At 40.0% G+C, this 27473-nt stretch overlaps 1 protein-coding gene across 4 annotated transcripts in view; it reads right to left on the bottom strand.

The window, feature by feature from the left end:
* EPB41L4A (erythrocyte membrane protein band 4.1 like 4A) overlaps positions 1 to 27473 on the bottom strand; it is a 249063-nt gene that overhangs the window by 31741 nt on the left and 189849 nt on the right. For 2 of the 4 annotated variants that reach the window (XM_046667060.1, XM_046667061.1), the window contains 5 exons: positions 14832 to 14922; positions 12247 to 12330; positions 11135 to 11248; positions 3427 to 3474; positions 1692 to 1769 (listed from right to left, as the gene is read on the bottom strand). In XM_046667060.1, the coding sequence (XP_046523016.1) occupies positions 1692 to 1769; positions 3427 to 3474; positions 11135 to 11248; positions 12247 to 12330; positions 14832 to 14922 (415 nt within the window). The remainder of the gene's footprint in view (positions 1 to 1691; positions 1770 to 3426; positions 3475 to 11134; positions 11249 to 12246; positions 12331 to 14831; positions 14923 to 27473) is intronic. The other 2 variants (XM_046667062.1, XM_046667063.1) reach the window with 2 other exon arrangements.

The following is a 27473-nucleotide window of genomic DNA, read 5'->3' as shown; positions in this document are numbered from 1 at the left end:
CTGGCATTTAAACATTCAGAACCACCATCAGGCTAAAATATACTATTTATACAGTACAAAGAAAGCCGACCTAAAAAATTGCTCATGGGGGCAGGGGAAGAAACTCTTGAGGGAGAAAGCCCCTATAAGAAACACTGAAGCCGGGGCAACTAGATCAGCAAGGAGCTATTTAAGGATTTGTCGGCAACCTTCAAATAGCGTTTCACTTTTAACAGCAAATGTCACCATGAGCACTTCTGGCCCCAAAACACACTGTTTTTAAAAAGACCACCTTCTGACAACTTGAGACTAGAGCATCTCCAAGCACATCTTAGAATACTGCAAGCAAAACAGAAATACATTTGTTAAGATACTAGCTTGATCAATACGCACAAAATACGAGGGGAAAAAGTGGGATTTTTTTTGTTTTTTGCATTGTTTTGTGTTGTTCGTGCAGATACTGAATTTTAGAGCAGGAAGAGGGTACCTGAGGGAGAACTACTCTTCACAATTGGGTTTTTTCAGATGAAGAAACTGAAATCGTTTCCTTGAGAAAGGTGTCATAACACACTGAGATCTCACCTCTCTCTAGTGTGATTCCAGCCCCTAAGAATGCTCCACACTGAAAGCTTTCCTAAGAAAATGGTCCACTCCTACAATGCTGTCTGGGCTATTATTACAGAGGCTTTGTAGTTAGAGAGGGAGGCCGACTCAACGAGTGCCGAGCACAAGGGCTCCGAGCACTAAAGAATCTTGGAGATTATCTCATCCGACTTCCTCATTTACAGAAGAGAAAAAGACAACCCAGAAAAGTAAGGCAACCAGGCCAGAGTTCCACATCAGGTGACAATGGGTTTCCCAACAGTGGCACTACTGACATTTTTTGGATCACATAGTTCTTTGTTGTAGCGGGCTGTCCTGTGCCTTGTAGGATGTTTAGCAGCATCTCTGGCCAGCAGCAATCCCTCCACCCAACTGTGACAATCAAAAGTGTCTCAAAACATTGCCAACTGTCCTCAGGGAGCGGAGCGGGAGGACAAAATTGCCCCCAGTTGAGAAGCACTGGGTTAGAAACTGGTGCAACCAGCAACCAAATCCTTCACACTCCCAACCTGGGGCTCCTTCACTACGTGAACACTTGTTTTCAAATAAATAGTTTGGAATTAGGAAGAACTGATTAATGCGTTAAGCCATCACTAATACTGATTACATGCTCTTAAAAATAGTCAAAGGTACGAACTAACTGCATTTAACCATCTAATTGCGTGTGCCTGACATGAATATAAACACATATTTGCATGTATATCTACATGAGGCTGAAACTTTGAAATCTATGAAACAATGAATCTCTCATTTTTGGTTGGGCAAAATACAGTAATGTCGTGTTAAAAGATACTTTGGGGAGAATTCCCTCCGCAAATGGTAAAATTTCTTACCACTCAAACAAATTCACTACACATTGTACATAAATATAGATCTTTTTTTTTAATTAACAAGAAGGAAACTCCTTCTCAAGTTGTTTAATCATCTTATAAAGATAAGAAACTCAGTGCAAAGAGCTAAGGTTTCCTAACAATGTGTCAAAATGGTGCCAGATTCCTTAAATACAGATGAGAATATCAGGCTTAAAAGTACATAGAATACACAGCTTCTGTCACCAACAGCAGCCTCTGATTTCGGAGTTCCAGTTAGCTATGATATTCCAATATTACCTGTTTCTCTTTTTCCGGTGTTCTCTGTTAGAGTTTTCTGATTCACTACCGCTGCTTGTGTTACAGCGTGAGCGCGACCTGAAGACAAAATGACAAGAGTAAAAGAAAAAGCCCACATTTGTGACAGATAAAAAATTTCAGAAAGGTTCACATTAGTTCTTTAGAATTAATTTTGCAGCAAAATTTCTAATCCAACCATAAGTAGCTGTATTATCCCTCTCCTAGTCGGTGTTTCTCACTTCAGTCAGACATGAATAAGTCTACAGAAAGGTGAAAGCAGATTAAGGCGAACGTCACCATGCACCCAGACAGGACCACAAAATCAAGCGCTTCCAACAGAACCCTGACAGCGCAAAGCTACAAGCCCCGGTGGTGGACTAAATATGGACACCAAGTCCTGTCAACCCCACCCCACATCAAGAGAAGCAGAGTTTATCCCTGCCTCTTCAATTTGTGCTGGTCCTGTGACTGGTTTTATTAACACAGTGAGGTGGACAGGACACTCTTGCCAGCTCCCGGACTATCACCTTAACAGGGCTGGTAGCTCCTGCTTCCTCACAGCCGCCATCTCAAGAAGCCTAGGCCACCAGGTGGAGAGACCAAGGAGAGAAAGAGAGACCCCAGGCCTCTTACTCATTCTCCCGAGACGCCAAACATAAGAGAGAGAGGCCTCAAATATTCCAGCCTCGCCTGCCATCCAACTGCAGCTCCACGGGGACCAGCAAGACTAGCTACAGAATGGCTTGTTCAGCCAGCAGACCGACAGGAGTCCCCCCTTATCCAGGGTTTCAGTTACCCATGGTCAACTGAAGTCTGAAAATATTAAATGAAAAAGCCCAGAAATAAACAATTCATAAGTTTTAAATTGTGTGCCATTCTGAGTAGTGGAATGAAATCTTGGGCTGTCCCACTCAGTCCTGGTGGGACAGGAATCATCCTTTTGTCCAGCATATCACGCTGTGCACGCTACCTGCCTGTTAGTCACTTAGTAGCCGTCTCAGTTATTAGATCTACTATCGCGGCACTTGAGTTCAGGTAACCCTTACTTTACTTAATAATGTGTAAGAGCAGTGACGCTGACAATTCAGATGTGACAAGGAGAAGCCTAAAAGTGCTTCCTCTAAGTGAAAAGGTGAATGTCCTCGACTTAATAAGGAAAGAAAAAAAGTACACTGAGGTTGCTAAGATCTATGGTAACTTTTATTACAGTATACTGTTATAATTGTTTGATTTTATTATTAGTTATTGCTGTTAATCTCTTACTGTGCCTAATTTATAAATCAAACTTTATCATAGGTATGTATATATAGGAAAAAACATAGTATAGATAGGATTCAGTACTATCCACAGTTTCAGGCATCCACTGGGGGGTCTTGTAACATATCCCCCATGGATAGGGGGGAAGCACTGTATACAAGATATATATGATCATTGTGGCTTTAAGCCACCAAGTTTTGGGATGGTTTCAACGTAGCAACAGATAACCAAGGCAGCGCCTCTGAGATACAAATGAGCAGAAAAAGAGAGAAATGGCTAAAGATGCTACAGCATGGAAGACTGAGGACAAGCTGAAGCCAAAATGGATGTTTGAAAGTTAAAAAAAAATTTAATACTCTTAAAGCAGCCACTAATAAAAGAAACAAAAAATTCCGCACTCTTGCTTCAACTCTGAGTGGTGCTAATCTGCCAACCCACCCTCCCTCTCCCTGACCCTCCTCCATTTTTATTTTTTTACCTCCTCCTTTGCTTTAGATCCGAGTCTTCACCACTATTATGGGCTTTCCTATGAAAAACAAATAAACGAAGATATAAAAGAAAATAGAAGATTATCAGTTGGCTAAGAAAAGCCCACCAAAATGAGCTGCACTTCAGTTAATTTCTTTCTGTTACACATTGATTCACCAAACATTTAAATCACACATATATGCCCAGCCCTACGATAGGTCCCAGAAATAGAACATAACACCAACTGGCCTCAAGAAGCCAGTAACCCAGTGGGGGCTGCAAACAGTCTATAAATAACAATGCACAACATGTCTGCTACGTTCCATTCATCCAATGATGGGGTGAGCCTGCAGGTCCTGGGTCTGCAATCCGCCAAGTTCTGCCATACTTGACTGATGTCAGCTCTCACTTGGATGCCCTTTCCAACACTCTGGCCTCCAAGTCCCTTGACCTTTTCTCTAATAACCTCTTCACAATAACTCAGCGACCCACATCATGGTCACACTTTGGACTTTATCATCTGTAACCACCTTCAAACACTTGGCTTTCTGACCACAGTCTCCTCTCCTTCCTATTTACCAATCCTATCCACCTTCACACAGCTTTGAGGGGGCATCCTGGTGAAACGTGCAGGCTCTGGAGCCAGACAACGTGACTCCCATCTCCTCCACTGATGAGCTGTGTGATTTAAACATATTACTTCTCTTCTCAGTCCTCAGTTTTAACAGAACCTCCCACAAAGTGTTGTTATGGGGATAAAATGAATTAATACATTTAAAATGCACAGAGTAGGACCTGGCTCATTGTAAGCTCTTAATAAATGTTAGCTGTTATCATTATTGCATATCCAACCACTTCCACTCTACCCTCCTTTGACCTCAACAGGACTACTGGTCTATGGACCTTTCTACTTTCCATCAGCTCTTTTTCTCCTTTCTTCATTCCCTCACTGACTCAGCTTAGATTTCCATCATATCAATAACATGCAGGCCAGTACTCAAAACTTCCTTCAAGTCCCTGCTTTCTGTTCAGTCTTTTTGGCAAGACCCCAAGCGTGGGTGCATCCAACTATCCAGGTTCTCTTGGCCCAGACTTCAACAGCTGGCTGAGCAGTGCTGGAGGGAATTACACAAAAGAGCATATGTTACACTACAAACCCATGTTCATAAACCTCAAATGGATCCAACACAGCCCAACAATCATACCACCTTTCTCTGATCTAAGTACTTTCTCTGTTTCTGCAAAGCAGTTTCAAACACTTTTCACCTTGCAACCTTCTGATGCGTTATACCTCCGCTTCAGCAGATGACTTTGTTTTCTCCTTCCAAAGGAAAAAGGAGCCATCAGGTGGCAACCCTTTCATCTTCCTGTTACCAAAAATACGACTTACCAATATCTCCCTCTGTCATTCACAGATCTGTCCTTACAACTAAGATCAGTCCCTCCACCTGTGCTGTATGGGTCCCATCACCTCTTATCTTCTCAATGACTTTCATTAAATACCCTCCTATCTCTCACATATATTCAACTTGTCCTAATGGAAAATTCTTTTACCAGTTTTTCAGATTGTCAAGTCCTTCCTAGCAGACACTGACTTTGACTCCACACCCCCTTTCATCTACTTCGTCTCTCCTCTCTCCTTCAAAGCCAAACTTTCTAAGAGAGGTGTCTAAGTCCCTTTTCTCCACTTCCTCACCCTCGATTATGAAGTGCCTTTGCACTCTGATTGGGGCAGACGTGACTCTTTAATGCCCTATCATAACTTACGTTCCCCATTTCCCCAATATTCTTATATCAAATAATGTAACATTGATATGTCTCTGTCCTTACACCAAATTTTTGGATAACTATTTAGTATAAACACAGTTATATAAATACTCTTCACAGATGATCCATATAGCATTCAAGGAATACAATTCCATTCTTGTACAGGTTTTACGACTTTCTTAGAGATGATAATTGCCTAGTTTTCTATGTACCTATCGGTTGCTTAGTCTTCCTTGTGCTTATCATTATTTCTTCACGCAAACTCTGAGAGAGCTGCAAAACCCCCCGAGATGGACGAATACTCAGGTAATCTGAAACTTCCATTTCCATCCCTCTTGGAGCTCTCTCTGCCCTCCTGCTCACATCTGGACCGTCTGCTCTCTACTACTGCTACACAGATGTTGCTTTGATGAATTCCCTTCACCATGATCCAGGGAATTCCTTTTGCTTCTTTGTATGATGGGTCCCATATTTCTAGGTCTCACGGCTTCTTGTCTTGGTTTTGGTGGAACATATCTTCCAGTTGTTAACAGAGAAAATCTGCATGACAGGTATATTTTTTTCAGAGCTGGAATTTCTTTTTTTTTATTTCTCTCTCTCTCTCTAACTAGTTTAAGCTGGTCAGTGGTGGTGTTTTTGGTGGTGTTTTTTTTTTTTTTTTTGGAAATTGGCCCCCGAGCTTAGATCTGTTGCCAATCTTCCCCTTTTCTTTTTTTCTCCCCAAAGTCTCCCAGTACATAGCTGTAGATTCTAGTTGATCCTTCTAGTTCTTCTATGTGGGATGCCGTCTCAGCAGGGCTTGATGAGCAGTGCTAGGTCCACACGCAGGATCCGAACTGGCAAACCCCAGGCCACCAAAGCAGAGTATGTGAACTTAACCACTTGGTCTTGGGGCCAGCCCCTGGAATTTCTAAAATGTCCTTATTCTATACATGGAATCCTAAACTAAAAATAATCTTCCTTTGGGGTCAGCTTGATGGTGTAGTGGTTAAGTTTGTGCACTCTGCTTCAGTGGCCCAGGGTTCACAGGTTCAGATCTCGGGCAGGGACATACACACCACTCACCAAGCCATGCTGTGGCAGTGTTCCACATGCAAAACAGAGGAAAATTGGCATGGCTGTTAGTTCAGCAACAATCTTCCTCAAGCAAAAAGAGGAAGATTGGCAGATGTTAGCTCAGGGCCAATCTTCCTCACCAATAAAAAAAGAAATCTTCCTTCAACATTTTGAAGGCAATGCTTCATTATCTCCTTTCTCTGATATCACTGTTAAGTATTCCAATGTCACCATTCTGATTTGTCACCATTTGTGAACAGACTTTTTTTCTCTCCCACCTTCCAAGTTTTCCAAGTCTTAAAAATTCTCTCTTAATCTAGAATCTTTTGAAATTTAATGATAATGGATCTTGCTATGGATCTAATTTTTCAATCTGTTATGCCAAACACTCTGTGGGTACTCTCTATCTATAAAGTAAGTTCTGGGATATTTTCTTGCAATATTTCTTTCATAGTTTCCTCTCCTACATTTTCTGGGGGCTTTTTTTTCTTTTTTTTTTTTTTCTGCTTTTTCTCCCCAAACTCCTCCCAGTACAAAGTTGTATATTTTAGTTTTGGGTCCTTCTAGTTGTGGCATGTGGGATGCCGCCTCAGCATGGCCTGATGAGTGGTGATGTCCATGTCCAGGATCCAAACCAGTGAAACCCTGGGCCGCCAAAGCAGAGTGCACAAACTTAACTACTTGGCCACGGGGCCGGCCCCTGTGGGCTTTTTTCTTGGAAATTTTATTAGCTGAATGTTTGATATCCAGGTTTGATCCTTTTTATTCATATTTCCATATATTTGTTTCATTTTATTTTTGTTCTACTTTGGGAAAGACATCCTTAACTTCATCTTCCAAACCCTCCATTGATTATTTTAAATTCTGCCACACAAATTTCAAGTCTAAGAACTTTCATTCACTTTCCCTTGCTATTAAATTTTTCATTTTTCTAAAAATAATAATTATACTTTTTAGAAATTTTTGTTTCTTATATTGTGTGCATTTCCTGTGAGTCCCCCCACCCCAACACACACACACACAGACTCTTTCCTAATTGATTGTTTCGGTCTCTGTCTTTCCACACAGAGGCCATCCTCCAAGGTGACTACGGCGCTCTCTTCATATTTAAGCATTAGGCACTAAAAAGACTGGAACCCTCTGGATGGTGCAGAGCATGTTAACTGACAGCTTCACTATAATGTGGAGCAAACTAATGGGGCTAGTCTGAACCACTTCATTGGAGGATCTTTTCCAAATTGGTATCTGTAGGTCTCCTCTTTGTATCTATCTGTCCATTTGCTACAGCGAGATTCTCTAATCTCATTCCTGGGAGATATAAGCCTGGCTTCTAGCATTCTGGGAATAAAGAGAGAAGGGAGCCATTTAGTAAACAAATATTCACTCTCTTGATTTTTCCTAGGGATACAATTTCTCTGTCTCAAGTTAAATAAATGCTGGAGTTTGTCACAGCTCTGTCACTGGCTTTGTCTTCGCATTTCTATACTAGCTATCTACACAGCCTCATCTCTAGTTCAGATTTCAATTAATATTTTTGAGAAATTTTATTTCAGTCCAGACAGCTAATCCAGCTCCTGACTTATCTCCAACAATCCATGTGGATCCTGCACTTGGACTTCTCCAAGGCACCACAAACTCAACATATCAAAAACCAAACTCAGAGTTGTCCCTCTCAAGCCTGTAATGTCCTGGTGATTCTTATTTCAGTGCATCACACACACAAAGTCGTAACTGTACATGTATTTGTGTGATTCGTATATTTCTTCCGGAGATTGTAAGTTCCCAAAGGGTAGACACTTTGTCTAGCGTTGTTTAACACAGTGCCTGGCATGAAGCAGGTACTCAGTAAACATTTTTGAGTGTAAAGATCAATAGGGGCGAAAATAAATTGTAATGTCAGAGGTACGCTGGCTTTCTTTTTCTGGAACAGAAATGTTTAAACCAGCAGCTTTAGAGTCCCCATGAACCTGGAAAATTATATGATGATTTGTATGTGTATTTAATTACGTATTTTTCCCCTAGGGAATGAATCCAATATTTCATCAGATTCTCAGAGTTTTGTCACCCAAAAAGGTTAAGAATCAGTTTTATGGACTCGGCCAGAATTTGATAGCTGTATCTATCCAATGATAAACAACTGGAAAAATATGAAATTTTGCCATCTTTTGCAAAACATGTTATCCTGGCATCAAATGCAAAATAGACTTTCCTCTTATTAAATTTAAGTCCTTGAGATTCTTCCATACTGATGACAAATCTTGGTTTTAAATGTCAGTTAAACCAGCTAGGGATTGGTACTCCAGGGCAAGGTAAATATGTGTGACGACAAAACAAGACTGAGAAGGACAGGGACATTTATATGGTATTTATAGTGGAAAGAAAACAGAATAAGCTTTAGCTCTTCTATGCCAACACGCAGCAATGGCTAGTCTCCTCAAAACACTCATGCCCAATAAGAGACTTTTCAAGTGACACACAGAACTAGACACAAGGTTCTATGGCTGCTCAGACAAAAAGATTCTCTTTCCTATAAATCAAAATAGACTTTCCTCTGGATGGATGGTGCCAATGAAAGGATCCTGTATCCACTCACCACAATTACTTCTCTGTAAAACACAGGAAGCCAGCAGAAAATGTATCTCATTACAGAAGTCATTAAGTCTGGATTGGGGAATGTATATGCTTCAAACTACTTCAAGCAATTAGTTTGGAAAAAATTAATGTAAATTTTGGTATATTTTAGCAAAACTTGATAAATGCATTTTCAAATATATTAAAACAAAAGGACCATCTGCTCAATATGTGTAATTATTTTATTTAGGGAATGCTAACCAAGAACACTCATAATTAAAGATGAAAAACTATAAAAACCTATTTAATAATAATCATACAGTGCCAAATTCTTAATATATTTAGTTATTCCCACTACCCACACCCTCTCAACATACATATACACACAAATGCACTTTAAAGTGTTTCCCAGTGGTGTTGCCTTGGTTTTAAATGTTGTCCAAGTCGAACCAATTGTTGGTAGGGAAGGAGGGCAGGAAATCATTCTCCTTGCCTTATCTAAATGACAATTCATCATCCCTGCCTTTTTCAGATGTACAGACCTGGATCCAAATCCCAGATGTGTCATAAAGGACAGTTACTGTCATCCCCAAGCCTCAGTTTTCTCAAGTGTAAAAGTGAGATGATAACGCTGGGCCAGGTATTTTTCCATTGGTACTCAGCCCCATCCTGACCCATCTATAGTCTCTCCTGTATTGCCAGGACTGGAAGTCGGAAAATTACATTTTCCTGGACTCCTTCACCAGCTGGGTTCCACTTATGGAAGCAATCAGGAGAGATCTGATGGGAGGAGAAAAGCGGAAGTGATTCTGCTTCTGGCAGTACCTGAGGCATCCACTCTTGCACTCCTGAGAAGTGGGGGTTCCACAGCATTAGCTACAGTGGTGGTACCTCCAGTAGTGGCAGCAAGAGTAGGTCCAACAGTGGTGGTGCCCACAGCAATGTCAGGAGCAAGCACAGGCTCACGAGGGCCACCTCAAAGGCAGAAGCAGCTTCAGGATCTCTGGGTAACACCCCTTCCTTTCTTTTATTCCTCCAGCCCAGGGGCAGTACAGCATCCAGATCTCAGAGTTGCCCCACTCTCTGCCTTTGTTCCTTCAATCCTAGTCATACTGTGCACCAATACCTTGCATTAATCCCTCTCTGCTGGAAATGGCTAGTGACTGAATGATACAAATGCCAATTTCTATAGGGCTATTATAAGGATCAAATGAAATAACATAGAGTAAGCAATTTGCTCAGTACTCGGACCATGATATATGTCAACTACTATTCCATTATCCTATCTAATCACTGCTGGTCATCCTTTAGCTCGCCTTTTCAGTCCTACTAGGTCAGGAGACATAGACCTTTCTCTTCTCAACCATCAGAAGATTTCAGTGAAGTTGGACCTGGGTTGAGACAGCTGGGGAATAAGACTCTGGGAAACTGGCAGAAGTAGAAGAAATCAAAGAGGGATGGACCAGCAAGCGTAAAGAAGGGCAGAGAAGAGAGAAGGGCTTCTGCTTCTAAATCCAGAGTGTATAAAAAGAATGTTGATGGCTATCTGAGAACATGACCTGGACTTCTCATAGTTATAAAAGTCAACTTTAAAATACCACTTATGTAGGTACCCAGAGTAAAACACAGTCCCCATATGCAGGAATGAAATGAATCTCACTGGTAAGTCATTTCTAGGTCTTCCTCTCTTGAATCTGCCACATTGCCCAGCCCGCTTTTCAGAGAAAATCCAAAATTTCTAGATATGGACTTTTTTTTTTTTAAGTAAGTACATCAAATATAATCACACAAATAATCTGACCTGCTGGAGAAAATATAACAGGATTCACTCTCTGTGCTCTGCAACGGGTTTTACTCAAGTTTATGCAACAATATCAGTCTGGAGAGCAGAGCACTCAGCCTCAGCTAAGAAGATTTATCTATAAAAGTAATTTTGTCTTGTCAGGTAGAAACATTTAATATCTTTTATACATCAACATGTATTATTAATATAATATTATATACACTATGTAATATATTACACATACTATATAATATATATGGTTAAAATATATTAAACACATAACATATTTTTTAACTTATCAGCCTTAATTACAATACAGAAAGCAAGTTCCTGTCAATATTTTATGAAATTGTTCTCTGAAACCCTGGCCGTTTAGAAGAAATGCTTCAGGATCTCTAGCTTATTTTATCTCAAATACATACGCTGTTTTCTTGGGGAGACAAATAGTCAAGATATTATGAGAAGAACCTGTGATAAAAATGTAACTGGGATGCAGAGGTTCCACTGAAAATTAAAAACTGAGGGGCTGTGTTCAGCTTACCTTCTCCTCGTTGGCTGCACAGAGTCATTGTCGCTCCCACAGGAGGGGTTCCGGCGGCGCGTGTAGGGGAATTTTGGGGATTTCGTGCGGTCATTGGGAGAGTTGTAGAGTCCACTGGAGTGGAAGAGGAAGGGTCAACAGTGCCCGCAGAGGGCCTGCGGGGGCAACACCCTAACCGGGACCTAGGGAAGTGTCATAACTGCACAGGTGGTACTTTCGGGGGAATACTGGATCGTGGGCACGTGATTCTCTTTGCAGACAAGATTATTGAAAGAAAAGAGAGTAAGATCTGGTAAATGAAATCATAAAAGTCATTATTTTGCCGGAATGGATTTGTCTCACTGGACTTCAATCGTAAGTAATGAACAGACTTGAATGATGGCAATAACAACAATTTGCATTTGTGACAAATTTACCACATGCCAGGTGCTGACTAAGCTAAAGGCTTTCTATTCCTTATCTTAGCTAATCTTCATATCAACCCTAAGCACTGAGGTACAATTATTAGGCCCATTTAACAGAAAAGAAAATTGGAAATACAGAATGTTTAAGTGGCCCAAGTAAAGCAGCTAGGAAGTGGCAGAGCTAGAATTTGAACCTCTGGGTTGTCATACCTGAAACTACCATAACTATAGAGCTGGTGAGTTATAATGCAGGTCTGTCACAGGTTTGGTAGTTGTAAACAGAAAGAAGCTAAACATATATCAATATTTTTAGGAATACAGGTCTTCTGAAATCACCATTCATCACTCATCGTTTTCAACTAAAGTTTTTACAAGAACTACGAAATGGGGGAAATTATCACTAATATGTGATTTAGAGTTTTCAGAAATATGTCATCTTACTCCAAACCATCCAAATGACCTTCCAGGCAGTTTCTTAATAGACTCTAGTTTTCCCTTCTGTCTCTCCAAGAGACAGTTTCATGTTAGGACACACTCTGCCGACTTCTATTTCGGAAATTCCCAGTCACACTGATTTAGGAATCTGATCGCCTTGTCCACAGCTAATCATGACCAGCCACGCAGCAGGTGGATGCCATTATTTAATAAGCTGCAATTGCTAACCCCTTTTCTACTGTTGTCCTTTGCCTAAACAATAATTCCCTTTACCTCTGGGGGCCATTTTCTTCCCACGGTGCGTGAGATTTGCTTCTTTGGGTATCAGGGCTGTTTTCATTCTTTGCTTTCTTAAAGCTTTAATTAAAAAAAACAAAGGTATGGAAAATAAATTAACTAGGAAATAAAAGGAACTCACACACTTATTTCTTCAGTAAAATTATTTAACAAATGTTTAAAAATATGGGTGTGTTTTTATTTATACCCATGACTCATTCCAAAAAGAATACGAATGGCTGCCTAAAAAAATACATGTCACCAGCAAGTACTCTGGGGTCTTTTTCCCCCCTTCTTTCTTTCTAGTTTTACTGCTTTAAGTCAACAGAAGCCAAGTCATCCATTGTTAAGAAACTTTTAAGAGCATCCACCTGAAGGAAACGAAGCAAGGACAGCTGTTAAGCCATGAAAAGAAGCTAATGAGGAAGCAAAGTTGGGGTATCTGAGCTCGTGAGGCTGGCTGCCTCTTTTGAGCAGTGGTCAGAAACCCCCTGGGTCTGGACTTGGGTCTGACTCTGTGCAGGCTGGTTGGCTCTGGGCAGGTTCAGGCTACCCAAACCGACCTTCCGCTGCCCCCAGTTTCCGCCATATCTTGGCTTCATCCTTCCAAATCAGAATGACTTTCAAATGCTATTTCCTGACCTAGTATCATCTTTCTGTCCTAAGAATGTAAATATAACTGAGTTGTTATTCAACACCAACAAATTGTTTTGGAAACACAGAAGAAGGCACTCATCAGAAGCGTTCAGTCACCAGTGGGGGTGGGAGGTTCACCTCTCCCTCACTTCCCTGGGAGTCTCAGCCTCAGAAGAAGATAGAGCTACTTAACTCCTAATCCACTTTTAACCCTGGCTTTTTGAGGAATCCTTTATACAACTGTCCTCAAACATGGTCATAGGAGGGTCCTTTATAACAGCCAACAAAAAAGAGAGAAAAAAATGACAAAGTCATTTCAAAAAAAGAAAAGAAATTTGTACTCTAGCATACTACATCCACACAGGAATTAATATAAGCCTAAAAAATCATGTACTTGCCAAGGCACATAACTCAGAGCATTAGTATATAGTAAGTAGGTTTTATATATCAACAATTCATTATTTTTATAAAGGTTAAAAAAACTTTTGAAGATCAAATTCCCAAAGAAAAAGCCTACTTTCGAAATGAGGTAAAGTAATAAATATCTAAATATTTAACACAATAGTAGAAAGTGTGTGTGTGTTTAATAAATTAGAAAGAAAAATCATAAACAGAAAAGGGAGACTGAGAAATGCAATGGGGAGATGAAAGGGGCATTGGGAGAGCAGGCGAAAGTTAAAGAATAATGAAATCCTGGGTGGCAAATTAATTGCATTCACTCCCGAAGCTATTTCTCATCTCGAGCGTGAGTGGAAAATTTGGCGGCCTTCAGGTATCAATCCTATCGTCAAGAATGCAGTTGCAAAGGGGATTGAACTCATTCTGTACATTTTAAAAAGGCTTGGGATCTGAATTTCACGGAAGATTACTGTTCTTATGTTAGACTTACCATAAGCATGCCCTGTACATACAGATTAAGCTGACTCTATCCACAGCTGTGAGGCTGGCTAAGGGAAGCAGAGTCAACTAAAGTGTATGCAGAGGCAAAGAACTTGTCATTCCAAAAAGAGAATCTGTAAAGGGTGTATCCTAGACCTAAACAAAAGAAAATGTAGGCAAAACCCTGGGGAAAACATTGCAACTCTGCGAATCTCCGTATCTTAGAATTATCTCGCTGGGAAATTATAAACTATACTCTTCCAAGTAGCCACAATCCTGGCAAATGAAGACACCATTATTTACTAACAAGAGATGCAATAGATGATCTAAGAAGTCTTTCAAGGTCATGTATTTCTGACTGCTTGGACTTCTCCATGATGTGCATGGAACTATGTCCAGAGAGAAAGTGAGTGGATGAAAGCTGCTCGTTGTATGTCTAAAATGCTTTTCTGCGAACATAATTGGAGATAGGAAAAAATGATGCTGAAACAGCGTCTTAACAGAGAACAAGGCTGATCTTTCAGGGAAACAATCCATGCAACATATTAAAAGAAGGTCTTTCCGCTGGGGAATGCTGCTGGGAAAATTGATGCAGAGGACCATGACAACTCTTCATACATATGCAATCACTGACTTCTAAAGCCATGTGCCTCTAAATGCTTCAAACCCTCTTTCCAGGGCACAGTTCAGTACACCGCTGTAATGAACACAGTACATTAGACATGAATATCATCTACTTTATTTCACAGGTCCCTCTGAATTAGTCCATTATATCATGCCATTTTAAAAATCACATGGAATTTTCACTTTGCTACCACGAATGCAGACCACAGACTATCTAAGAGTTCAGCACGTTGTGACAACAGAAGCATTTCCTTCAAATGAAAGAGGCAGGTTCTGATGTTTTCTATTTTACTGGCATTTTAAAGTATGCTTTGGCACACAGACTATTTTGATCAAAAGTATTAGTTAATTAATCAAAGTGAAAAGATTCTTAACCTTGCCAACAGGAAGAAGCATTTTGGTGACAGCATATAGTGGTGTGTTCTTTCAGTTAACTGACTGACCTTTTTATTGGTGAAGGTGCAATAATTTTAGTTGTTCCTTCATTTTCTCCATTTTCCACATTCACAGTTACCCGATTTATGCTGTTTGATCCTAGGAACAAACAGGGGGAAGGAAAGATGGAAGAAAGGAGATAGTGATCAGAAAAATACAAAGGAGCAAAAACGTTATTTTAAAATGCAATTTTAGGGACATCATGGCACATTTTATTAAGAAATTATAATTCTTAATAAATAATGAATCGTCCAATAAATCTGAGGTACCATTTTCTGACACGTACTAAATCTTCAACATTACAATGTCCACAGGGGTCTAGGCTATGACATCACTTTAAAATGGGACTTCTGAGACTTTAAGAGTTAACTAAGTTCCCACATCATGGACATTTTTACTCTAGACTGTTAAAATACGAATCTAAGGGATTTGGTGCCGTATATTGGAATGTAAGACATAATAATCAGTCCTTGATAACTACATTGTGAAGAAGTTACTGTTTCCTGGCATGCCCTGATAGCCCCCATTCCAAATCAAACCAAAAAAAAAATTTCACACCTGAAAATATTCCAACTCATAATGCAAATGGAAAAAAGAATAATATAGATGTGATTTGCATCACTCACATCCAAAAAAAAGTTTCCAAATATGTTTTTTATGCAAACATTCCTAAAAGTCTAAAACTGACTTTTTACAAGCTATTATTCCACAGATTTGCATACATTCTAGATGGACCAGCAGAGGGAGCCCCCAGCAGACACAATGTTGGAAATCATGATCCAAACAGAGATCAGTGAAGCGGCTGGGCCCATCCAGGAAGTCTGGATCCCATTCTCAGGACAGAAGTCGATAAGCCTGTGGGAGTGAGATGTGTGGGCGCCCACGACAACTCTTCTCAAGTGGGCTGCACCTCACTCTGGGAGGTACAGGGGAAGCTAGCAATGGGATGCTCGAAGTCCTTGTTCAGTTATGTGTCTTTCTCAGAGAGGCATCTTGCTGGGGTATGTCCACAATTCAGGTCCTTCAATCCAAGGTGTAACCACCACTAACCCCTTAAGTTTTTGAGTCACAAGATGAATTTGTAATACTAATGAGAGCTAATATTTATTGAGCACTTACCATGTGTTGGGTGCTGTCTCAAGCACTTCATGTCTATTTACTCATATAATCCTCAAAATAACCCTATAAGGTAGATACTAACATTATCCCCATTTCTTAAAGAGAAGAAAAACAGGCCTTTCCAAGGTCCCATGGCTCGGGAGTGGGGGGATCATCTCTGAAACCCCGCTGTCTGGCTCCAGAGACTTAGCTCTAAACCACCACAACCCACGGCCTTCCACGTGTCATCTGCGTCCCACCCTCAAAAAGTTCAAAGTCAGTCTCTCTTAGGGGTCCACTGGGAGAGACAGACGCTTTGAAGATAAGTGAAAAGAATATCCAAATAAGTGGTTCCAAATAAGAGTTCCAAAAGCTATTATTATAAGGAATTCAACAGGGATTTAATATAAGAATTTTGCTCTTATTTTGGAATCCTGAAATGGAAAGACAAACCCAAAGAGAGATACACATTAAAAGTAAGCTCACATTGCAGCATCATTCAGAATCCAGGCATTAGAAAAGAATAACATTGGGGCCTACGGGCAATTTCATCAGGTATGATAAATGGAACACAACCAACTCCCTTGAACTACCCTGTGTGCTATCAGACATCGGCAGTGGCCAGTCACTGTCTATTTTGCTGTAACGGTTAATAAAAATCACAAGGGCAGATTACCAAAATTGCAGGCAGAGATTTGGGATGGAGCTGCTTCTCAAATGTAGGATTCTATGTGGTATGGCCCTGGGGTAGTGGCAGGAAGGATTCATCCATTTGTGCTCCAAACAGTAGGTATGCCCCAACATTAATATTTTTAGTTGTTCCTAATGAACTTTTTAGAAATGTAGTATTGTTCTCAGCAGGTATTACTAACTTCATGTACCTAGGGCTGTTTTCCCTGGCTCTGGGGAAGAGGAGGCACAGCAGAGGGACCAATACGCAGTGCCAAGAACACCAACTGAAGAAGTGTGAGTAAGGGGGAACGTCACGTTACCCAAAGCCCTGTGCAACTAGTTTAAGAATAAGCCTCGGTTTGCTCCAGTCCTCTCTTTAGACTGACTAGTTTTTTCCTGGTCTAACAACTGATCCCCTTGGGAAAAGTGAGGTTGCTTAATTACTTTCACCTAGTTTCTTTCCATCCGAATCTTCTAAAAAATTAATGAACAGGTAGACAAAAAACTGAGGAATATTTTAAAATAGAAAAATTTCAAACAATGCGTATATATTTTGTTAAGCTAATATTTGGTTATTCACAATATCCAAATCATAATTTTTAAAGATGAAACACCAGATGGATGGTTTTCCGAAAGACTTGCAGAAAAGATATCACGTCCATGCTCTCTCTCCAACACTCACACACAATGCAGCCAGGCTTCTTCAAAATAAACTGGTCAACTGTCAGGACCATTTTACTGCAACAAGAGTCAGAAAACTCTCATCGACGCAGCACAAATGAGATAAGGCGGTGTCAGTAACACAATCTAATTCATGGTCCTTCTATACTCAGAATGGTAAACTACTAACTAAAAATCTGCTTATATGTATTCCCCTTTTCTATGTGAACTGGACAAGCATGGGGTTTAAACATCTTACTAGGAAAACATACTGCGGGGGAAACTACCTAAAAGCATTAACTTACTGGGAGCCCCCCTGAAGTATCCATTCATATAATATTTACACACTATAAATTACTGTTGTCTATTCACGGATGTAGAGTTCTTAAAAAGCCCTACTTAGGCAATACTGATTAGCTTTCTTTATGTTACTAAAGTTTCACTTAAAAGCAATAACTATACTTTCAAAACATAACATTTTAACCATCGTCCTAATTAGGTCAAATTAGTCAGAACTTTATCATACTACCATTTGAGAAGAAAGCTATGCAATTCAGTAAAGCTAGGTTATGTGCTGGTTATTGAAATCTGCAAACGTGAGAAAGATAGGCTATGCGTTATTTAGGTTTACTAACTCCATTTTGATGACATGCATTATTAACCATTTTCCTCTTCCAAACTCTTCCTCCCACCACCATATTAACTTTCAGAATCATCCTTTCTACATTTGCTCGGATTCTTGGGCTACAGAGAAGAGATGATCTGACAAACCCATCACACTAAAAGGCTCACGTCTTCGTGTATTATTTGCCACAGAATAGTTTCATCTTAAAGAGGAAAAAGAGTAGTCAAACATTAACTAAATAATTAACTGATAACAATGGAATTTCAGGCACTGCTCCAAGAGATATTTTGAGGTTGGAGAAATCTTTTCCCCACTCCTTTTTCATTGTAATTTAAAACAGACCACCAAAAAAGAATATAATATATAACATATGAACAGTTTAACAAATATTATAAAGTCAACAGCTATTTAACCACTATCCACTTCAAGAAATAAAACACTGAAGGCAATTTTCCTACACTATACAAATCATTCCATTTGGGGCAACTCTTTCTTTTAGATAAAGCCAAACAGTTGTTTTCCATCTTAAATACCTAGAAACAGGAATTATCATGTATACATTTCATAAAATATTTATAATATACACAATAAAATTAGTAATTTTTAAATTATTAATAAGTTAATAAGGCCTCAAAATCTTTTTTTATTGAGGTATAATTAACATATAACATTATATTAGTTTCAGGTATATAACGTAATGATTTGATATTTGTATATGTTGTGAAATGATCACCACGATAAGTCTAGTTAACATCCGTCATCATACACAGCTACAAAAAATTTTTTTGTGGGGCTGGCCCTGTGGCCGAGTGGTTAAGTTCTCGTGCTCTGCTGCAGGCGGCCCAGTGTTTCGTCAGTTCGAATCCTGGGCGCGGACACGGCACTGCTCATCAAACCACGCTGAGGCGGCATCCCACATGCCACAACTAGAAGGACCCACAACTAAGAATATACAACTATGTACCAGGGGGCTTTGGGGAGAAAAAGGGAAAAAATAAAATCTTTAAAAAAAAAAAAATTTTGTGATGAGAACTTTTAAGATTTACTCTTTAGCAACTTTCAAATGTATAATACAATATTATTAACTATAGTCATCATGCTGTACATTATATCCTCAGGCCTTATTTTATAATAATGCCTCAACATCTTAATAAAATGAAGAATACATCACTGTGCTCCTCTCCCCATGACTGCCAGTACAGTGTTTTATATATGGTAGGCACTCAAGGAAGGTCTATTATTATAAAGCAGGTATTTTTTCCTACTATTTTTTCCACTAGAAGAGAAAATTCAGGACAATGATGTTGTGTTTAAAAAGTGTCAAAACTAAGACAAAAACAATCTGGACATGGTTGTATGGGAATGCAGGACAAGAGGACATGCAGACACAGCCTACAGGACTGGGCTACTCGGAGCTTTAAAAGCAGCCTTCTGCTACAGCACACTACTCTTGTAAATGATCGCCACAGATTATCTACAACAAAGATCAGTTACTGACATACTTATCAAAGCTCCTAAGTAAAGCTGTATTTTATTTTAGATAAAGTAATATATTAACTTTAACAAGACCACTTAGAATTAATCAGGAGCATCCAATTCATTTTGTGTATTGTTCACATTAAGAAGACAAAGCCCTCTACATTTCAAGAGGCTGGTCACATTTGGAAGAAATGTGACCATCACATTATCAGGGGACTGCTACAGTTTATTAAAGAACCAAATCCAGCTCATGAGCTGGAATTAGTTTTGTTTCTGGACTGTTAGACGCTTAATGAAGGCCCACAATTCCCTATAGTTTAGACAGCACTGTAACGCCAGTGTCCAGTGCTCCACAGTCTCTTTTTGTTCATCTTTTAACATCCTATATGCAAATGCTTCTGGCCTGTGTGCATCAGACCACTACCAGGCTTTTGTGTGGTTTGGCTCTGTTCACGTTTGAGTGCCCTCATCCTAAATGACCCATGCCTTCCCTTCAGAAAGAGTGACTGTCAGAAACATACATAATTTAGCACATTTTTTCCTGTCATGAAATGTTTTATATTTGACAGAACACGCATTAAATTATGTAAAATAAAATTAAACTTTAAAACACACAATTTGGAAAATAGAGGTGTTTCTGAGTCCAATGGCTAATTCTTTTTTTTGGTGAGGAAGATTGGCCCTGAGCTAACATCTGTGCCAATTTTCCTCTATTTGTATGTGGAATGCTGCCACAGCATGGCTTAATGAGCAGTGGATAGGTCCACACCCAGGATCTGAACCCGCAAACCCCAGGCCACTGAAGTGGAGCATGCAAACTTGAGCACTACGCTACCAGGCCAGCCCCTCCAATGACTAATTCTTTAAAGTTTAAATGCCTGACATTGGCCCACTCATCCCAAAAAGACAGCCAGATCCCTGCTTTTCTTAAGAGTTTCTGCATTCAAAAGTCCCAAGGGTGGTATTTAAGTACGGTTACCTTTTTACCACAAATACACAGATTTTTAAGACAATGATTTTACTACATGTCAACTGCAAGATCAAACAAGGCATTCTGCTAAAAAGCTGGAGGGTAGATTATGAAGAATGGGTGTGGATGAGAAAGATGCTAGGGAAATATGTTTCTGCATGAAAGATCCCTTCCCTGGTTGGTCTGCTTCCAATTTCTCCTTCCCTGATCCAGCACTCTCCTGGATCCCTCTGCTTTCCTCGTTACCAAAATGATCAACTTGGGAGTGTGAGTCAGATGGCAATGAAGGCACTTCATCCTCTGCCCATCTGCCAGAGCTATACACACTGAGACAGAGGTGGGCAGAGACATCCTTCCTTGTGGGTCAGAATGCCAGCTTAAACAAGAAAGGCACTTCTGAGCCTGGGAAGGCATTTGCTCACTCTCTTAGACCCTCAGAGTAGAATGAAAAGGCTCTACTATCTGAAGAACCTGTAGTCTACATCTGTGTGTGCTGGAGGGGCTGCCAGATATGATAACACCAGAGGGACGCCCATAGTTCCTTTCAGCCATCTTAGGCCCAATGGCAATGCCTATCTGGGAATGATTGGCTGGGATCAAGAGGTGTGGCACATCGCTTAGATACCAAGTTTTTCCTCCTGTGATGAGGACACAGATTGAGGGAAGAGAGTTGAGTGAAGGGTCACACCCTATCCTGGTAGTTCTCTTGTACTGCCCTCAACTTCTCCAACAGGGCCACGCCATTTAGAGCAACGTACAGCAAACCTTCCCCAGTCGTCCTCTCTCGAACAATTTACGCTCACTTGGTCTAGGGAAAGTGGACAGTTCCATACTTGACCCAGAGTTGGTTCTGTTTCAGAGGAGTCTGCTAGACCACTGCTTTACAAGTTTTAATTTGATGCAATTATAATAGTACATAAAGTATACACAAATACAAAGTACATATAATTATACATAAAGATAGCTTTAAAAGGGCTTATTTAGCTAAGGCAAAATTGGGAAAATTTTCCTTTTTTTCTGCTGGCACATTTGAGTTCATAGCTAAGAGAGCTTAACTGAGTGTTCTTCAAATTTTCCTACGCAAGTACTCACTAAAAGAATTTGAGGGCCAGCCCAGTGGCCTAAGGGTTAAATTCGGCAGATTCTGCTCAGAGGCCTAGGTTCTGTTCCCAGGTGTGGACCTACACTACTCATCTGTCAGTGGTCATGCTGTGGTGGCAGCTCACATACAAAAAGAGGAAGATTGGCAGTGGATGTTAGCTCAGGGTGAATCTTCCTCAGCAAAAAAAAAAAAAAAAAAAAAGAATTTGAAAAACTATGTACCTCAGCACATTTCTAAGATGATATCTAACATTTTCATCACAAGTTTAAATAGTACCAAAGGATGTCATTTGCAGCATATAGTAAATATTGACAGTGTTAAATGGAACTGTTTCATGACTCTCTTAGATGTATCCACTGTAATAAAATACCACAGAAATTTAATATCTATAGTCATCCATTTTAAAAATACATGAAATGAGTTTAGCAGTTGGAAATTTCAGTGTTCTTTTTTCTCCTTGTAGCTGCATTTCAATTCCTCCTCCTCTGCAAGAATTTATTCCAAAGTAATATGTTTATGCTTGAAAGTTTTTATTCACTCTACCTTACTTCTCTGTGACAAAAAATAGAAGTAACATAAAATAAGTTTTATTTCCCATGACCATAAAGCTCTACATGTTAAAATTTCTTCTAAACTAAGTTATCATTACAATTATTAACAGTATATTATTAGCATACCATACTAATGTTGATAAATAATTATTAAATGTAACACATAAATTTTTATTGGAAAGTAATCCTAAAAGAGATGAATGGGATAGTTTTGTTTTCCCAATGATTACGTGGATCATCTCCATTCAAGAAGGTTATTTTTTTGGCTAGAATGAAACAGTTTGGCAAGAATTCTATTCCTATTTTTATTTTGATAGGTTCTCAATGCTGAGAAAGCTTGTTCACATAAGTAGAGGTTTATGTAAAGCAACATGTGGACGTTTCAATCAATCCCACATTTCATGTGGGATTTCAAATGTTCTACCAGGTAACGAACCAGTTGGGTCCTCCTTCAATTTTGTTGGAAGTCAAAACAAAAAAATGATTTAGAAAAGGATGTGTCACTTGATAATCAAGGTCATTTACTTTCCTGAGATCAAGCCAGGGGGCTTAACATTTAAGGACAAGGCAGTAGAACAAGATTTCGGATGGGGAGAAGGTCTGCCTTTCTTTTGGAAAACAGAACAAGTTCCATTGGAAAGGGCAGGCTGGAGAGGAGCAAGTCTACCACAACAGGCAGATTCCTTCCAGGAAAGAGAATCTGGAAACTGATTCAGTTAGAACACTGCCTTAGCCCACATAGTCCTGGAAAGGTCTCCTGTATCCCCTCCCCACCAGGAGTTGCATAACCCAGCTTGAAATCTTCTGCCCTACTCTATCCGTCCTTCAAAAACCACTTTCTTCACAATAGCATCATGGATTACCTTTAGCCATAAACAAATTATCCTTCTGGGTACTTAAAACTCTTTCTATGTTCCACTCCATGACACTTGACACACGCTGCCCGCAGTTAAGTACATCTTTTACCTCTCCAGTCTGACAAGTCTGAACGTGTCTCAACAACGTACAAGGGTGAGACTTACACAAACCTGGATTTGTTTCTCAGCTCTGTCAATTTACCCACTGTGTGATCCTGGACAAGTTATTAAACCCCTCTGGGCCTCAATTTTCTCAGCTGTAAGGTGGAGATATCACCAACTACTTATATAGTGGATATGAGGATTACATTAGATAATTTATATGAAGTGCTTAGCGTAGTGCTGGGCATTTAGCAAGTGCTAAATAACTGCTGTGTTATTTTTAGATGACTAAGTTCCTCTCAAATAGGGACAAAGGTTTGCTCACTTTTCTGTGCTCCATACAATAAGGTCTCCACTGCCTGCTTTTCCTAACGGCACCAAGCAATTCTTCAATTTTCAGTGGACATGGATTGAATGTATTGCAATTTAATTCAATTCTGACACTATCTACCTGGAAATAGGTAGGGCTCAGTCCCACAAGACTGCCCCTATTTCAGACACCATTCTCAAGTTCAGGTTGTTATCTGTGCTTCTGGACCAACCCTGACTATAAATCAGAGGCTCCCATCACCTTCTCCTTGGGTTCGATTCATTTGCTAGAGCAACTTACAGAACCCGAAGACACAGTTTACTTACTGGATTGCCAGTTTACTATAAAAGGATATAACTCAGGGACGGCCAGATGGAAGAGATGCACTGAGCAAGGTACATGGGAAGCGGCACAGACCTTCCATGCTCTCTCTCTGCATCTCCAGGAGTTCACCAATCCCTCAGAGCCCCTTCTTTTGGTGGGTTTTATGGAGGCTTCCGCACATAGGCATGAATGATTAAATCATTGGCCATTGGTGCTTGATTCAACCTTCAGTACCTCTCCCCTCCCTGGAAATCATGTAGGACTCAAGTTCTACCCCACCAATCACATGGTTGATTCCCCTAGCAACCAGCCCCATCCTTAGGGGCTTTCCAAAAGTGACCTCATCGACATAAACTCAGGTGTGGTTAAAAGGGGTTTGTTATGAATAACAAAAGACACTTCTTTCACCTTTACAGCTCTCATGCTCAGGAACTTCCAAGGGTTTTAGGAGCTCTGTGCCAGAAACAGGGAGGAAGACCAAATATTTATTTTTTATTATAAATCACAATATCACAGGTCTTATATCAAAGAAGTGCTCAGTAAATTCTTGTTGAATGAGAAGAAAAAGGAAACAAAAGTGTCATTTACGGTAACTCACTAAAACTATGATATTTAACTTGAATATACAATAGGCCTTTAGTTTTGCTTGCTTTTCTAATTTTTGTAGCTATGCATGGAATGCTAAACACTCCTAGGAAGAGGAGAAACATTAACTTTTTAGAGAAAATCTAACCAGACTTGCCATATATTAAGAAACCTTTTACCGAATGAAAATAAATATCAGCTTCAAGGCAATAAAGAAAAAGGTGTCAACAAAGGAAAATAGCCTTGAACACACATCTGGCTGTATGGTCTACCTAACGTTCCTCACAATTATCAGTAACACTGCCACCTCCCCTTTTTGCTAGGTAAAATGTCCCAAAGAACTTCAACATTTCTCAAAAAAAAAAAAAATGCCTTGATGTAAAAGCAGGCTGACTTGCTGCTCCTCCATAAATGAGCAGAATGTACTGAAGAAGACCTGCTGAAATGAGTAGATCAGTGAAGTAAAGAAATCACACAATAGTGGAAAAAACAGAGGATGCAAATTTTCAAATAATTCTAGGCCTTTCACTTTTTTACTTTCCATTTACCTTCCAAATATGTGCCCTAATATTCCAAAGACCTGGGTTCAAATCCTAACTGTTCTTAACTATCTGTGTAACCCTGATTAACTACTTAGGTTTCTGAGCTTCAGTTTCCTCATGTGTAAAACGAGGATACTACCCACCCTCCTCACGGGGTTACCAAAAGGATTACGTAAGTAATGTTGTCCACTGTTTAGGGGCAAGGAAACTGGCTCAAATTAGGGACTCATTGTAAAAACACAGCAGGATCTCACAGCCTGGAATTGCTGGCTATGAGGTCTCCTACCCCTACTCTCCTCTCAAATCCGCATGGACCTTCAGTGTTTCTCACAGTGAGCCGCCTCCTCTTTCTCTGCAAACCAGGTTCTGTCTTGAAGTGTGTGCCTGGTACCTGGGCTGTAACAGCAGCCTCAAAAGGAGTGGCTCTTCCCAGCTCAGTGACTCATTCTCTGGGCTCCAATTCCAGCTTCTCTGGGGAAGGAACCTGACTGGGGGGTTTCCGCAGGCACCCCGTTCTCACCCCAGCAGAGAAGGGAGAGGGCGAGGCCACTGTTACAGAGGGCTGTCCCGTCTCCCCATAGGACTCTTGCTCTTGGCATAGCGCATTGTTCAACATGCCAACCAGGGCACCTACTCCAGAGTGTAAGTTGTTCCTTTCTCCCTTGCTTCACCTCCTCTCCCTACACCTACCAAAACAATCCTGAACCCCAGGAACCCCAAACATTTTTCACATTGATGCCAATAAGTAAGGCAGGCGGAGCCACAGAAATCCACCTCAGATTTCTCAGCCTGAAGACAATGCTGGCAGAGAAATCACCACCATGAATCCTGAATCTGATGATAAAACAAAGCTGTGGAATCTCAGATGCCATCTGCCTGAGAGATCTATCTCAGAACAGAAGCTCCAACAGGTGACAGACATACCCTCGAACCCTGTCTATAAAGAAAACGGGGTGAGAAAGCAGGTAAATGTGCCTCAAAGGTTAGTAAAGTTAAGGCAGAGCCTGGGGAACTGAGACCACAAACCAGCCCTATGGTGGAGCCAGTCCACGCACTGATTTCTAAGTATGAGCAGACTCGTGAAGACTAGTCTACGGCTATGTTCACACAGAAGTCAACAGGGAGACAAAGCCATGCCAAGCCTGTCCTGAAAGGTCTCTTTTATTTGCCCCCAGGAAAACAGAACTAATTTCTAACTGTGAGTTAACCAAAGAGGTAAAAACCCAGATTCATCCAGTCAATCTGGACTAAAAGAATAATTTGAAAAACTGTACTGAAGCAAAGGTTGTTGCAATTAATTTCCTTCAATGTGTCAATAAGAGTTTCATTTGAACTTAAGTTTTAAAGAACCAGCTATATTTTTGTATTTAAAGCCACACAAAAATATTGTATATTTCCAATGGCAAAAATATATTTTGTAATATGGGAAGATATTTTTCCCAAGTCTGCAAGACTTCTGAAGTGATAGTTTAAAAAAAAAAAAGCAATACTAAAAAAAGCTTTCCAAAATCCTTTCTCATATTTGGTCCTTTCAATTTTATATCAGGTAAACCAGAGAGAAGGAGAGAGAATTTTAGGAAGAAGAGGGATCTTTAAAGTTCATGTACCCAATTCCTTTACTTTATGGATAATGAGATGAAAGCTTAGAATGTTGAATGACGTGTTACAGATCACAGCTAAGTTAGACCAGGAATTCAAGTCTACTGAAATCAGGTACAACTTTCTTTTTTCCCTCCCATTGTACTATACATCTTCTCAAGGCAAAGGCTTATGTAATCAGCCAAGAGGAATCTAAGACTCCCTCAGCAGGAGTTCTTACAGTCAGGGTCAAGAGGAAGTAGGATCACCGATTCAGATCATATCTCAGTAGATTCTGTAACTCTGATTTATCACCTGTAGGAGGAGAGTCACAATCACACTTTCTCTAAAACAAAGTTAACACTCAAATTTCCCAGAAATCTTCTCTAAAACCACCCACTTAACAACTCCTGGTCAGAATGCCTTGCTCTAATTCCTTCCTGTGAGAATTTATACAATTTCATCCCTTCCTGTCTTGTCTTCAGCTGACCCAGAGAGGATAAACAAACAAAACTTTCAACATACCATCAAATGCCCAACAGGTGTGAGAGCTATTATGTCACTGTCTTTTTCCAGACATTCCTCACAGCGCCCTGTGATTCTCATCCACATACCCTCCCGGTTCCAGAACTTGCCATACTTGCAAGTCACCTCACGTCTTTGGGCCTCCTTTCCTTACCTACAACACGGAGTGACCATCCTCTACTTCATCTAATCCAAGGGCTCTGGGTCCTGCCATGAGTTTCCCTCCTTGGAAACAAAGTATGCTCTGCATGACCTATAACCATCTTCTATACTTTAAAGCCTGGATTAAAATGTACAAATACAAATGTCTTATGCCCCTCGCCTTGAAGACTTGGTTGTATCTGTTACGATATGGTAGAAATTCCTACCAGATGAATTTTGTATGACGAGTTGTGTATTGTTCCATTACTTTTTCTATAAATTACAATGCATACTTCCTAGCATAATATCAGTGTCCTCATCTTAGCTTTTCAAGAATTTTTCTACTGGAAACTTGAATGTACATTTGAAATCATTTTGTGAATTTAATGCCTTCATGACAATTATCTGTAGGGCTTTTTTTAAATATAATATGGTAAAACTGCAAATGCTATTAAAGACTACATAGTAAAAATTAATCTCTTTCCCACTCAGGATCGCCAGTTTTTCAGAAACTCTGCCCAGAACCACT

The sequence above is a fragment of the Equus quagga genome, chromosome 7, assembly GCF_021613505.1.
Source record: "Equus quagga isolate Etosha38 chromosome 7, UCLA_HA_Equagga_1.0, whole genome shotgun sequence".
Lineage (NCBI taxonomy): Eukaryota > Metazoa > Chordata > Mammalia > Perissodactyla > Equidae > Equus > Equus quagga.
The sequence above is the reverse complement of the archived record's forward strand: the minus strand, read 5'-3'. Positions and strand labels throughout refer to the sequence as shown.